This window comes from Eretmochelys imbricata, chromosome 4 (assembly GCF_965152235.1).
Source record: "Eretmochelys imbricata isolate rEreImb1 chromosome 4, rEreImb1.hap1, whole genome shotgun sequence".
In the NCBI taxonomy this organism is placed as follows: domain Eukaryota; kingdom Metazoa; phylum Chordata; order Testudines; family Cheloniidae; genus Eretmochelys; species Eretmochelys imbricata.
This window is the reverse complement of record NC_135575.1, coordinates 20,317,643-20,331,541: the sequence shown is the minus strand read 5'-3', so window position 1 is coordinate 20,331,541 and position 13,899 is coordinate 20,317,643. Positions and strand designations below refer to the sequence as shown.

Here is a 13,899-nt window from a genome sequence, read left to right as displayed (position 1 = left end):
GCAAAAACAAATTAAGGTCCAAATGGCTGAATGCAGCTAATATCTGCTGTGATGCTATTTGTTTCAGTTTGGAAAACCAGCTCGATTTTAGACTATTTTTCCCCTGCTGGAGTGAGTTGGTAATCTGCAGAGCTCCTCATCTGCTGCAGTTCTGTTCCAGTGAACTTTCTTTGGCATAATAATGATGATACCTGTCTTTTATATAACGCTTCTTATCCATAGATTCGCTTATCTCCACTTTTACACATGGGGAAACTGAGGCACAGAGTGGGGAAGTGACTTACCCAAGGTCATGCAGAAAGCCAGTGGCAAAGCTGGGACTAAACCAAGAGCTCCTTAATGCTACTCCCGTGCTCTGTCCACTAGGCAGCACGAGCACATATGACTATCAGAAATGAGTAAAAACTCCTGGGTCAGCACCAAGTGAGTAAACTGCCCAATAGCCTGTGAAATATACAGATGTTCTTCTCTATTCAAGAAAATAAATCTCCCAGTAAATAGCTCTGTGCAAGGCTTAGAGGAAAGGAGGAATTACAGGAACTGCATGACCGATTTTCTTTTAAAATATATTTTTCATATAATAATGTTATTATTATTTTGTATTACAGTAGCACTTAGAGACCTTGAATGAGCTCAGGGTTCCATCGTGCTAGCCATTGTATATACACATAGCAAGAGTCAGCCCTTGCCCCAAAAAGCTTATCATCTAAATAGACTACTCGGTCAAACAAAGTTCTATTATTCGCATTTTACAGATGAGGAATCCAGACACAGAGAGATGAAGTGACCTGCCCCAAGCCACACAGGGAGTCTGTCGCAGAGACAGAAATTGAACCCAAGTATCCTGAATCCTAGTCCAGTTCAGTAACCATGTAGCTCCCGCTCTGGTCACAGTAATGCTGTTATTCCTGTCCCTTTTTCTCCTTATAGGTACTATAAGAGTTCAGTAGTGCTAATGTGCTTTGTGATCCCCACCCTGGTGCCCTGGTACATCTGGGAGGAGAGTCTGTGGAATTCCTACTTCCTTGCTTCCATCCTTCGTTACACCGTCTCACTCAACGTCACCTGGCTGGTCAACAGCGCGGCTCACATGTACGGCAATCGACCCTATGACAAATACATCAGCCCCCGGCAGAATGCATTTGTCACTTTAGGAGCCATTGGTGAGTACCAGGCAAAATGTCTCTCTGAAGCTTTAACTTGGGTTACTTTGCACTTTGCCAAGCTCTAGCTAGCAATGGGATTTCCTTTCACTGCAAACAGAGCAGCCACTAGAATCATGCACATAGGATAGTCAGCAATCCATTCCTTGAATGCTTAATCCTGGCCAGGATTTAGGCAGTCTCTCTGCAGTAATCCTGTGCAGCACAGTGTGTGAGCCACACAGCAGGCCATGAGCGTCTAGCATCCTAAGTAAAGATTCCTTGTGTGTTTTATTACACTGACCTGAGCCCTGTCTCTCTTCTCTCACAAGGGCCGCTCAACTAAATCCATGTCTCCAGCAGGCCAGGCACTCCCATGGCACTCAGTTATGAAACAATTATTACAGTCTCGGAGGGAGAAGTGGGATGAAATTCAGCCAAAGCTTACAAGCAGCAAAGCCCCAAAACCGTTGTGGCCACTATATAAAGCCACTGCTTCTGGCCAAGATTTTCAAAAATGTGTGCCTCAACTTAGGTGCTTACAGAGAAGATTCTTAAAGGCACAAAGGGCAGTTAGGCTCCCAGCACTTATGGGAGTAAGGTGTTTAACTGCCCTTTGTGCCTATGAAAATCTCCCCTAGTTCATATATGTAGGTGCCTAAGTAATTGGGCTTTTTTCAAGAAATGCTGAGCACCCAGGAACATCTGGCCATCCCAGTGGGAGCTGTTGGGTATGCTGCACTTTTGAAAATCAGACCATGTATTTGGGGTGGGATTTTCAAAAGCCTAACTTTGTTTCTATGGAAGCCTATTGTATTCCAGGTGGTTCTTAAACCATGCTCATCACCATCGTATCTGAGCGCCTTTCAGTCATGCATTAAGCAACATCACTACACATCTGGCATATATTGTTTGTCCTCTCATCCTCTCCCCAGAGGGAGAAGTGTTGTGCAGTGCAGTGTCTTGTTTTGGTAGGGTGCATTTTATATCCCTGTTGCTATGTTTTTTTTATATTAGAGAAGACAAGGCCAGAGAAATGTGCCTTGCATTTGGAGAGGAAAATGAGGTTTGCTACGGCCCCTAGTTCCTTGCGGGAGTTCATTCCATCGTCTTGGACTGGCCCCCAGAGAAAGTTGCATCTCCTGCACCGATGAGCTTTAACCTTATTGTTGAGAGTTCCGTGGTGCCAAAGGAGCGTAGTTGTTGACCACAGTCTTCATCCCAGAACTTTAGATACCCTGGGCCTGAGACCTTGAACTTAATTTGCAAATCTCTGGGAAGACAGCATAGAGAGTGGAGGACAGGTTTGATATGTTCATGGTTTTGTAGTCCGTCTTGCTGAGGAGATGTGCTACAGTGTTCTGAACTAGCTGGAGTTTCCTAAGTGCTGAAGGCTTCATGCCCAGGTATATTGCATTGCTGTAATCCAGCCAAGAGAGGATGAAGGCATAAATAACTGAGGGCAGGTGTTCATCTGCCAACATGGGACAGAGTTTCCTAGCCAAGGAGAGATGGTAAAAAGAGTTACTCATGGATGCTGCTAGTTGAGAGTTCAGTGTCTCCAAGGAACCCAAGAGTACTCCTAGACCACGGACCTAGCTGACCAATTGTGGGAGTTTATCTTCAACCAATGAAGACTGCACCATAGCTGCAAGCTCTTCAAGATACTTTCCTCTGCCCACTAGCATCACCTCTGTCTTGCTCGAGGTCAGCTTCAGCTAGCTGTTCTTCACCCATGAGCTGATCTTATCCAAGCACTAGGCCCTCTTGGTGTAGTGCTGTGGTCATGTGTGAATATGATTGCATGTAGATGTTGAAAAGGACTGGAGAGAGAACTGATCCTTGTGGAACTCCACACGTGAGTAGTCTGGTAGTAGAGGTGGAGTTTCCCTGCACTACTTGTTGGATGCACCCCTCCAGGAAGGGCTTAAGACATTTTAGCATGTTACCCTGGATCCCTGCCATCTCTCTCAGGTGAGACAACAGAATCTCAGTCAACATTGTGGAATGCTGCCAAGAGATCCAGAAGGATGAGAATGGATGTCTCTCCTCTATCCGCTGGCAGGAGGAGATCGTCCAATGGTGCCACTAGGGCAGTTTTGGTTTTGTCCTGGCCTGAATCCAGAATGAGATGGTCTAGGTCATGTTGGCTTCAGTTACATGAGCTTGTAGTTCACGTTTTGCTTGCTTGTCTATGAGCTTGGAATGAGAGGTCTGACAGTGGATGGTAGATGGCTAGGACCAAAGCATTTAGGGTGGGTTACTTCAGCAATGGTCAGGCTAGTGTGTGTTTGAAGGAGGAAGGGAAGTTTCCTTCTGTGAATAAGGCATTGATCATTTCAGTCAGGAGTGGCATCAGTTGTTCAAGACTCTTTCACAAGTCAAGAAGGGCATGGGCTGGATTCACAGCTCTTGGGCTGAGACTCCTTTAAGGTGTCAAGAACTTCTTGATGAATGAACTCTGGGAATGCAGGTGGGCTGTTTGGTTGGTGAGTGGAGGTGGAGTGGATTCCAGCTGTTTGAGCAGGCTTCCTAACGCTGCGTGATGTTTTCAGTGAAGTAGGACGATAGATCTTCACAGCACTTGGTGCTCTGCTCCACAGCAGGTTGTCTTCATTCAGGATTAATGAAGCTGTTTACCATCCTGGATAACTGCTTGGAGAGGGATTTGGCAGCCACAGTGGAAGCTGATAGGAAGAGTCTCTTGGCTTGTAATATAGCCTCGGCCTAGGCTTTGAGGAATTTATGTTTCATCCTCTCTAAATCAGCCTTTGTTTTCTTCTATTGGTGCTCAAATTTCCATCCTTCTCTCTTCACCCAGCACAAGGCGTCAGTAGCCACGGAGATCAGTGTGAGCAGTGTGAAGGAAAAGGCTGTGTGGGGGCCAGTGTGTCAGTGGCTGACTGTAGAAAGGTAACAAGGTTCTCAACCCCTCGTCCTGTGGATGGAGTGCTATTGTCCTTTGTCAGGCTTTGGAACTGGTTGGAGTCCATGAGTCTTTGTGGTTGAATCAGGATCATTGGACCTTCTTGTTGCCTGGGTGCTGGAAGGTCTCTGACCACTGCCTTCATGAGGTGATCATCTGTCTAAGACAGTGGCTGTGTTGTGATGTTCTCCATTTTGACATCTAGGCCAAAAAATAGGTCCAAGGTGTGACCAGCGCATGGGTTGGATCAGGGGTGAGCAGTTCAAGTCCTAGGGTGGCAAGTGAGGAGATGAGTTAGGGGGCTTTGGCATCTGTGGCCTAGTCGAATGTGTGTGTTGAAATCTCCCAGGATGACAAGTCAGCAGCATTTCACCACCATCACTGACAAGGGGTCGGTGAGCTCCTTTGTGAATCATTTAATCTGTGGTGGTTTGTAAATGAGCATAAAACCTATGTTAGCTTTGGGTCTGGTTTCGACTGCCAGATGCATCAATTCAAATGAAGTTGTCTTACATGAGGCACATCGCTTGCGTTGGATGTTTACTGAGAAGATGAATGCAGGACTGTCTGCCGCCTTGTTCTGTCTAGGTCTGTGATTTACCTGGTATCCTGAGGGAATGAGGTGCGCGAGCACAGGGCTTGCTGAATCCAGTCAGGTCTTGGGGATGCAGACTATATTGGGTTCTTTGTCACTGATGAGGTTGTATATTGTTTGTTGTTTGTTAGCGGAAAATCTTGCATTGTTCATCATCAGCTTTAGTTTGTATTGCCTACTTCTGGTCCCTGCCTCGGTAGGGGTCTTGTACAGTGTGTAGGCATTAAATGTCTGAAATCGGGTTTCTTTTTTCTGTTTCCTTGGACAGTTCTTCCTAATTAGAACAGTAATAGGTGGTGATGTAGAGGTTGCTCGGGTTGGGAAGTTGTTACAGATTCCACCCTTAGATGCTAAGTATAGATTTAGGCTCCTATGAAGTACCTACTTCGGACCATCTTAGCTTCTGTATTCATCATACATAACTGAACCTGACTTCTGCTCTTCCCACTATCTGTGCTTCTGAGCTTGTGATAGTCTATCTCCTCCTCCTCCCCTTTTAATCACAATAATTTTGCCTACTGGACGGCACACATGTGTGTCCCAAAACCAAAGCTCTGGCCTGCTACTCTAACCAATAAAAACAGATATTTCCCACTTCCTGGGGCTAACCCAGCATTAATTGAAGCCTCATACCATATGATTACCCTCTTCCCTTATTATTTGAATAGACTAGTATAGAGGCTATTTTGACAGTCAATCGCGCTGTTGCCACACGTAAATACTGCATGAATGTCAGACACCCTTGAATGCAAATGTCAGGGTCTGGGCACATTCCCCTTGAACAAGTGCTGCAATGAAATGAATAGGAAGGGTTATTAGCTGCCACAGGGGATGTTCAGTGTTTTCTGTAATAGAAAGGAAGTCAGGGAGCTTATCTCTGCTCTCACCTCTGCCTGATTCCTCCACTCTCTCCCACTGCAGGTTTTCTCGGCTCCCTGCTGCTGCAGGGAGTTTTTAACCCTCTCTCTTATAACTGTCTTAAGAGTTCTACCAGCATATGACTCAAGCCCTGTTAGGAAAGAACTGCTACGCTTCTCTCTGTTACCTTAACTGAAACATCTGTTCAGCAGCGAGCTGTTTGATGGGGAACCTGAGCTATTGTCCTCAGAATGCTAAACTTATTCTTTTGGGTTCACAGAATGATAGAAGAGTAGGGTTGGAAGAGACCTCAGAAGGTCACCTAGTCCAACCCTCAATGCTCTGCTTCAGATACATGTGTGGGGCTCTGGCTGATGGCAGCATGTCCTGTCTAATAGCTGGGCTGGATGCTGCCAAAGCTTGTCAGGAATGGGAGACTGGAACCAATACTGAAACCAGTTTAGCTTATAGCATGTGTGAGACAAAAAACCTTGCGCTGCCTTGCGATAGAGGCATGGTTGAGCCTCAAGTCTCGGTTGAGCTGAAAAGAGATTTGTTTTGCCTACACTAGCAGTCAAGCTGTTTTCAACAGTGGGGCCTTCTGGTTCATTTGTGACAGCCTTGGAATAGGCCAATTTTGTGATAGGGCTGAAAGGGAACTTCTTCCATAGTTCTCATCCAGGGGTGTCCTTGTAAAATCACGTTGGATCACTCCTGTCACGGGGGGCACCTCCCTGTGGCCACAGCTGGGGATTAGCTCATGAACAATCTGACGCCCCCCTCCTTCAGTTTCTCACCCCATTGTCTCATTCTCTTCTCTCTCTCTGGAGTCAGGTTACTGCCCCTCCATCCCTCAGGGTGCTCTCTCTTCATGGCTTGGTCCTCTGGCCAGGTCACTGTAGTCTTTCCCTTCCGGGGTCTCAAAGTCCTACTGGACAAACTGACTCAAGCAGTCTTCTGCTCCACTGCCCAGTCTGTGCCACTTCCCAGTGGCTGGTAGGGGAACCCAGGCCTGCCCCCTACTCTGGGTTCCAGCCCAGGGACTTCTACAACCAGTGGGCAAGGTCTGCACTGTCCCAGACCTTGCTGCTGTTTCCCTTAGCTGCTTCCTACTTCACCTCTTTCCAGCTCCTTCTCTACCCTCATCTGGGTACTCCCTTCCCAGGGCTTCTAATCCCCCCTCCCATTTGTTCTTTTCCCTCTCTAAGCCCAGAAAGTTACTGCAGCCCCCTTCTTATTCTCTAATTCCTGGATTTAGAGCAGTTTAGCCTGCCTCTTGCTCAGCTGGGCTTCATCATCAACTAAAAGTTTCATAGATTCATAGATATTAAGGTCAGAAGGGACCATTAGGAACATCTTGTCTGACCTCCTGCACAATGCAGGCCACAGAATCTCACCCACACACTCCTGCAAAAAACCTCTCACCTATGCCTGAGCTATTGAAGTCCTCGAATCGTGGTTTAAAGACTTCAAGGAGCAGAGAATCCTTCAGAAAGTGACCCGTGCCCTATGCTACAGAGGAAGGCAAAAAACCTCCAGGGCCTCTTCCAATCTGCCCTGGAGGAAAATTCCTTCCTGACCCCAAATATGGCGATCAGCTGAACCCTGAGCATGTGGGCAAGATTCACCAGCCAGATACCCAGGAAAGAATTCTCTGTAGTAACTCAGATCCCACCCCATCTCATATCCCATCACAGGCCATTGGGCCTATTTACCATGAATATTTAAAGATTAATTAATTGCCAAAATCATGTTATCCCATCATACCATCTCCTCCATAAACTTATCGAGTTTAATCTTAAAGCCAGATAGGTCTTTTGCCCCCACTGCTTCCCTTGGAAGGCTGTTCCAAAAGTTCACTCCTCTGATGGTTAGAAACCTTCGTCTAATTTCAAGTCAAAACTTCCTAATGACCAGTTTCTATCCATGTGTTCTTGTGTCCATGTTGGTACTGAGCTTAAATAATTCCTCTGCCTCTCCAGTATTTATCCCTCTGATATATTTATAGAGAGCAATCATATCTCCCCTCAACCTTCTTTTAGTTAGGCTAAACAAGCCAAGCTCCTTGAGTCTCCTTTCATAAGACAGGTTTTCCATTCCTCAGATCATCCCAGTAGCCCTTCTCTGTACCTGTTCCAGTTTGAATTCATCCTTCTTAAACATGGGAGACCAGAACTGCACACAGTATTACAGATGAGGTCTCAACAGTGCCTTGTATAACGGTACTAACGGTATTATCTCTACTGGAAATAGAATAATAGAATATCAGGGTTGGAAGGGACCTCAGGAGGTCATCTAGTCCAACCCCCTGCTCAAAGCAGGACCGATCCCCGACTAAATCATCCCAGCCAGGGCTTTGTCAAGCCTGACCTTAAAAACTTCTAGGGAAGGAGATTCCACCACCTCCCTAGGTAACGCAATACCTTGCCTGATGCATCCCAGGACTGCATTAGCTTTTTTCATGGCCATATCACATTGGTGGCTCATAGTCAACCTATGATCAACCAATACTCCAAGGTCCTTGTCCTCCTCCGTTACTTCTAATTGATGCGTCCCCAGCTTATAACTGAAATTCTTGTTATTAATCCCTAAATGCATAACCTTACACTTCTCACTATTAAATTTCATCCTGTTACTATTACTCCAGTTTACAAGGTCATCCAAATCTTCCTGTATGATATCCCAGTCTCTCTCTAAATTAGCAATACCTCCCAGCTTTGTATCATCCGCAAACTTTATTAGCACACTCCCACTTTTTGTGCCAAGGTCAGTAATAAAAAGATTAAATAAGATTGGTCCCAAAACTGATCCCTGAGGAACTCCACTGGTAACCTCCCTCTAGCCTGACAGTTCACCTTTCAGTGGGACCTGCTGTAGTCTCCCTGTTCACCATTTCCTTATCCACCTTTCAGTTTTCATATTGATCCCCATCTTTTCCAATTTAACTAATAATTCCCCATGTGGCACGGTATCAAACACCTTACTGAAATCTAGGTAAATTAGATCCACTGCATTTCCTTTGTCTAAAAAACCTGTTACTTTCTCAAAGAAGGAGATCGGGTTGGTTTGGCACGATCTACCTTTTGTAAAACCATGTTGTATTTTGTTCCATTTATCATTGACCTCAATGTCCTTAACTACTTCAAAATTTTTTCCAAGACCTTGCATACTACAGATGTTAAACTAACAGGCCTGTAGTTACCCAGGTCACTTTTTTTTCCCCTTTCTTAAAAATAGGAACTATGTTAGCAATTCTCCAATCATACAGTACAACCCCTGAGTTTACAGATTCATTAAAAATTCTTGCTAATGGGCTTGCAATTTCATTTGCCAATTCCTTTAATATTCTTAGATGAAGATTATCTGGGCCCCCTGATTTAGTCCCATTAAGCTGTTCAAGTCTGGCTTCTACCTCAGCTGTGGTAATATCTACCTCCATATCCTCATTCCCATTTGTCATGCTACCATTATCCCTAAGATCCTCTTTAGCCTTATTAAAGACTGAGGCAAAGTATTTGTTTAGATATTGGGTCATGCCTAGATTATCTTTGACCTCCACTCCATCCTTAGTGTTTAGCGGCCCCAATTCTTCTTCTTTGTTTTCTTCTTATTTATATGGCTGTAGAACCTTTTACTATTGGTTTTAATTCCCTTTGCAAGGTCCAACTCTACTTGACTTTTAGCCTGTCTCACTTTATCCCTGCATGTTCTGACCTCAATAAGGTAGCTTTCCTTGCTGATCCCTCCCATCTTCCACTCCCTGTATGCGTTCTGCTTTTTCTTAATCACCTCTCTGAGATGCTTGCTCACCCAGATTGGTCTACAACTCCTGCCTATAAATTTTTTCCCCTTTCTTGGGATGCAGGCTTCCGATAGCTTCTGCAGCTTTGATTTAAAGTAATCCCAGGCCTCCTCTGCCTTTGGATCCATAAGTTCTTCCAATCCAATCCACTTACCTAACTAGTTTCCTTAATTTTTGAAAGTCAGCGCTTTTGAAATCAAAACCCCTAGTTGCAGATTTATTTTTGTTAATCCTTCCGTTCAGTTTGAACTGAATTAGCTCATGATCACTTGAACCAAGGTTGTCCCCTACAACCATTTCTTCTATGAGGTCCTCACTACTCACCAAAACCAAATCTAAAATGGCATCCCCTCTAGTCGGTTCAGCAACTACTTGATGAAGGAATCCATCAGCTATCGCATCTAGGAAAATCTGAGCCCTATTATTATTACTAGCACTCGTCCTCCAGTCTATACCTGGGAAGTTAAAGTCTCCCATGATCACGCAGTTTCCATTAGTATTTACTTCATTAAAAACATTCAGCCCTGACTCTTCTTCTCCAGCCTCCCTGTGCAGCCTGTCTCAGGGTTAATTGCCTCTTCCTCTCTACTCAGACCTTGTGTGAAGTAGGCACCCAAGGCCCTTCTTGTTTTCCATCATGTGGTTTAGCAATAGGGGATTGTTTGTCAAATGTCTTTGCTGCCCCTTCTCAATGGGGGAAGCAAAACCACAATGCATTTCATTGATGTGATGACCAAGTTTGCTACAGAAACCTTGTATAGATAAAGATGTTGCTTTCTGTGAACTGAATTAAGCTACATCAATGTAAACCAGAGGTGGGCAAACTATCGTCCATGGGCCACATCCAGCCTGGTCCCTGAGCTCCTGGCCGGGGAGGCTAGCCCCTGGCCCCTCCTCTGCTGTTCCCCCTCCCCCGCAGCCATGCTGCCGCACGGGCACCAGTACTGCAGGCCCCTGCCGCTCTGAGTGGCGTGGTAAGGGGGCGGCGGTGGCATGCTCGTGGCGGTGCAGGGGTTGGGTAGGGAGTCCTGGGGGGCAGTCAGGGGACAGGGAGCAGTTGGATGGGGCGGAGGTTCTGGGGCGGGGTGGTCAGGGGTCGGGGAACAGGGGAGGTTGGATAGGGTGTGAGAGTCCCGGGGGGCCTGTTGGTGGATGGGGGGGTGGATAGGGGTCGGGGGGCAGTCAGGGGACAGGGAGCGGGGGGGTTGGTTAGCGGGTGGGATCCCGGGGGGCGGGGGCGGTTTGGGGCGGGGGGGTCCTGGGAGGGAGCGGTCAGGGGACAAGGAGCAAGGGGGGTTGGATGGGTCGGGTGTTCTGAGGAGGGCGGGAAGTGGGAGGGGGCGGATAGGGGGCGGGGGCCAGGCTGTTTTGGGGGGCATAGCCTTCTCTATCTGGCCCTCCATACAGTTTTGCAGCCCGATGTGGCCGTCGGGCCAAAAAGGTTGCCCGCCCCTGATTTAAACCAACTGTAAATTGAGATGAGTATCCACACCGCAGTTTGCCCAGTTTAACTAAATCAATGTAAAACCCAATATTTGTGAAACCGGTGCAACTTTTTCAAAAAGGGAAGCCAGAGATAGATAGATGAGGCCACGATCCTGCAACTTTTTCCCTCATTTTAAATCAATGATGCACCTGGTGGGGTTGCACCAGGGTAGAACATGTTACAGGATCGGGTATCTTCTATCTATCTCCCTAATCTATCTAATCACAAGACGTATGTTGGCCACTGCACTTAAAATCTCTCTTTTTGCTTTTCCAGGTGAAGGCTTCCACAATTACCATCACACCTTTCCATTTGATTATTCAGCCAGCGAGCTTGGCTTGAAATTCAACCCAACCACATGGTTCATTGACTTCATGTTTTGGTTGGGGTTGGTTACTGACCGAAAACAGGCTCCCAAGGAGATGATCTTAGCCCGCAAAGAGAGGACTGGTGATGGCAGTGCTTGAAAATGTAACATTTCTGTGTAAATCGATGCTGTCATGTGTGTCTGTATGTGTGTGTGTGTGTGTGTGTGCATTTTTTCTTTGGGAAAAATAGTTTTTTCAGATAAAATGGGCTAAATTAATCCCTGGGATAACTCCGTTTACTTTAGTGGCTTTATGTCAGGGGTGAATTTCGTCCCAATTCTTTTCGTATTAGCTGTTTTATGTCCAAATCCCAGACTATTAAGTGTAAAAATATTGGATATTATTTAATATTAGTGTTAAACATCCTAGATCTTTGATTTTAGTCATTCTAGTTTAAGTCCAGTGTACACTGTAATATGCTTGTTCGTGTTAACCCTGGCAAGATGGAGGAGTTAACTGTCCTTTCAAAGTGCGGTCCAGGTGAATGTTTGTTTTGTTTTTACTAGTCGACCAAACATACTTTGAGACATAATTTTTTTTTGGGGGGGGGGTGAGGGGGGTTGCAGATAGGGCCTGATATGCTGTTGCAAAAACAAACAGAAAAGAATGTTTAAAAAATCCCCTGTACTGGGGAAAACTCAGTTTTAAAAAAGATGTTTGTCTGAAAATCTGTTTCCTTATTTTTCTTTATCCTGGTTGCAAGACCCTTGCTCCACTGTCTTTGTTTATATGAAATTCATTTATTGCTAAGCAGGCTTTTGTGTTAAAAGCTACACACTATACAAGCCAAAATACAAACTGATGCCATGCTTAGCTGATTCGTTCATTGTCACATAAACATTGTAACTCGTAATGATATACTGCTCAACTATGTCTTAAACCAAAAAAAAGCTTCGATTTAAATGTTTGGAGACCTAATTTATATTCTAACAGGTCACAACCACAGCTGCATGCATATTTTAGCTACTTCTGCACAATAGGTGTCTTAATTTTTTTCCCAGCTTTCACTATCAGGTCTTTAAAACCTGGCCTTTATCTAGATCACAGTTTTTCCTTATGTTACAACTGCATGCAGCCTCTATTGGTTTCAGAGCAAAATATATATTAAAAAAGTTATGTAGCTTCTGGATTTAACAGTTGCCTTGTAATGTCCGATTTAATGGGACCTACAGCCCTTTGTATTAGATGGTAGCCAGTGCAGGAGAAAGGCTTTATATTGTTTGCACTGGAGCACTTTTGAAGACAGAGGGCCTGATTCTCATTTACAGGGTTTGTCTACACTTAAAATGCTACAGCTGCACCGCTTCACGGCCTATGCTGATGGGAGGGGTTAGGTACTCCACCTCCCCGAGAGGCACTAACTAGCTCGATGGAAGAATTCTTCTATCAACCTAGCGTTGTCTACACAGGGGCTTAGGTCAGCTTAACTATGTTCTGGGGTGTGTGGATTTTTCACACCCCTGACCAACATAGTTAAACCGGTCTAATTTTCTAGTGTAGCCCAGGCCTAAGATTCCCTTTGCCCTTTTCTGGCAGCGTGCATGTGCCCACTTTCACGCCCATTTACACTGCAAAGGGAGGAGGGAGGGATGGTCTTAGTATAAATGAGAATCAGGCCAAGTTATTTTCAGGAAAGATGTACAATTTTCAAACCAAACTCAGTTCTTTTGGGTTTGTTTCAGTTTTCTTTAGTTTTGTTTTTTTAAATGATGCCAATATAAAATAATTGTCCTTATTCTGTACTTCATCCAGCAGGTGTTTAACAGTGTTAATTTGCCATTAATGACATGTAAACTCTTGAATAATTTACAATAAACAGCTATGAATTAGCCTGTGGCCTGGTCCTTATTTGAAGATCTTTCATTAAATGGTGGTTTTATGAATGAATGATCAAAAATATTACACTCCTGCTCTGTGGCCAGTGATTACTACAATCCTTTGTGAAGTCTCATCTACGTCTGAACATGGCTCCATCCATTACCATAATATCTACCACCTCAAAACATTAATGAATTCATCCTCACATCATCCCTATTTGACAGGTGGGGAAATTGAGGCACAGCTATGGGATTGGACTTGTTCAAGTTCGCACAGGACATTAGTATCAGAGCCAGGAACAACACCCAAATCTCCTGAGTCCTTGTCCAAGGTCTTAGCTACAAGATCATCACCTGCTTTCTCGCTTCCTTGAATCTTACAGTTGGGCCCAACAAAGAGTGGCTAAAATGAGCAGGAACCCACACGTGCAAAATGTAGCTGGTCGGTGGATTTGGAGGTGATGAGGTGTATGTGAGGGAGTGTGGCAAGGAAGAGATACATATGCCTCTCATAGATGATTTGTCCCTTTATAAAAAGTCCTGTTGTTATTACGGTATACCAGTTGGGGAAATAACATGAATTCAATGGAGAGCTAAACTTGGGTTTATAGCTTTCAGTTAATCTTTGGAATGAAGGATCTCAAAATTATACCAGTACTATCCCTGGACTGTGTTGAGTTCACTTCTCACCAAGCACATCTATAGAGCAAAACTTCACTACTTCCTATTATGGACCCAATCCTGCAAATAGATGTATTGGTGTGAATCTTTATGACTGCATGGAGTTAAACTGAATTCAATGGTACTTTGCACTGATGTAAGAGATCCACACTAGATCACATTTCAGCAGTACTAGGACCTAAGACTTTGCAAATGACAGATGCTTTTTGTGAATTCGAGAGCCA

General features: G+C 44.9%; 1 protein-coding gene across 1 annotated transcript in view; it reads left to right on the top strand.

Annotated features, from left to right (window-relative positions):
• Positions 1-11,276, top strand: part of SCD5 (stearoyl-CoA desaturase 5) — an 80,916-nt gene extending 69,640 nt beyond the window's left edge. The window contains exons 4-5 of the mRNA XM_077814362.1: positions 931-1,163; positions 11,086-11,276. Coding sequence (XP_077670488.1) covers positions 931-1,163; positions 11,086-11,276 — 424 coding nt within the window. The remainder of the gene's footprint in view (positions 1-930; positions 1,164-11,085) is intronic.
• Positions 11,277-13,899: the final 2,623 nt, after the last annotated feature.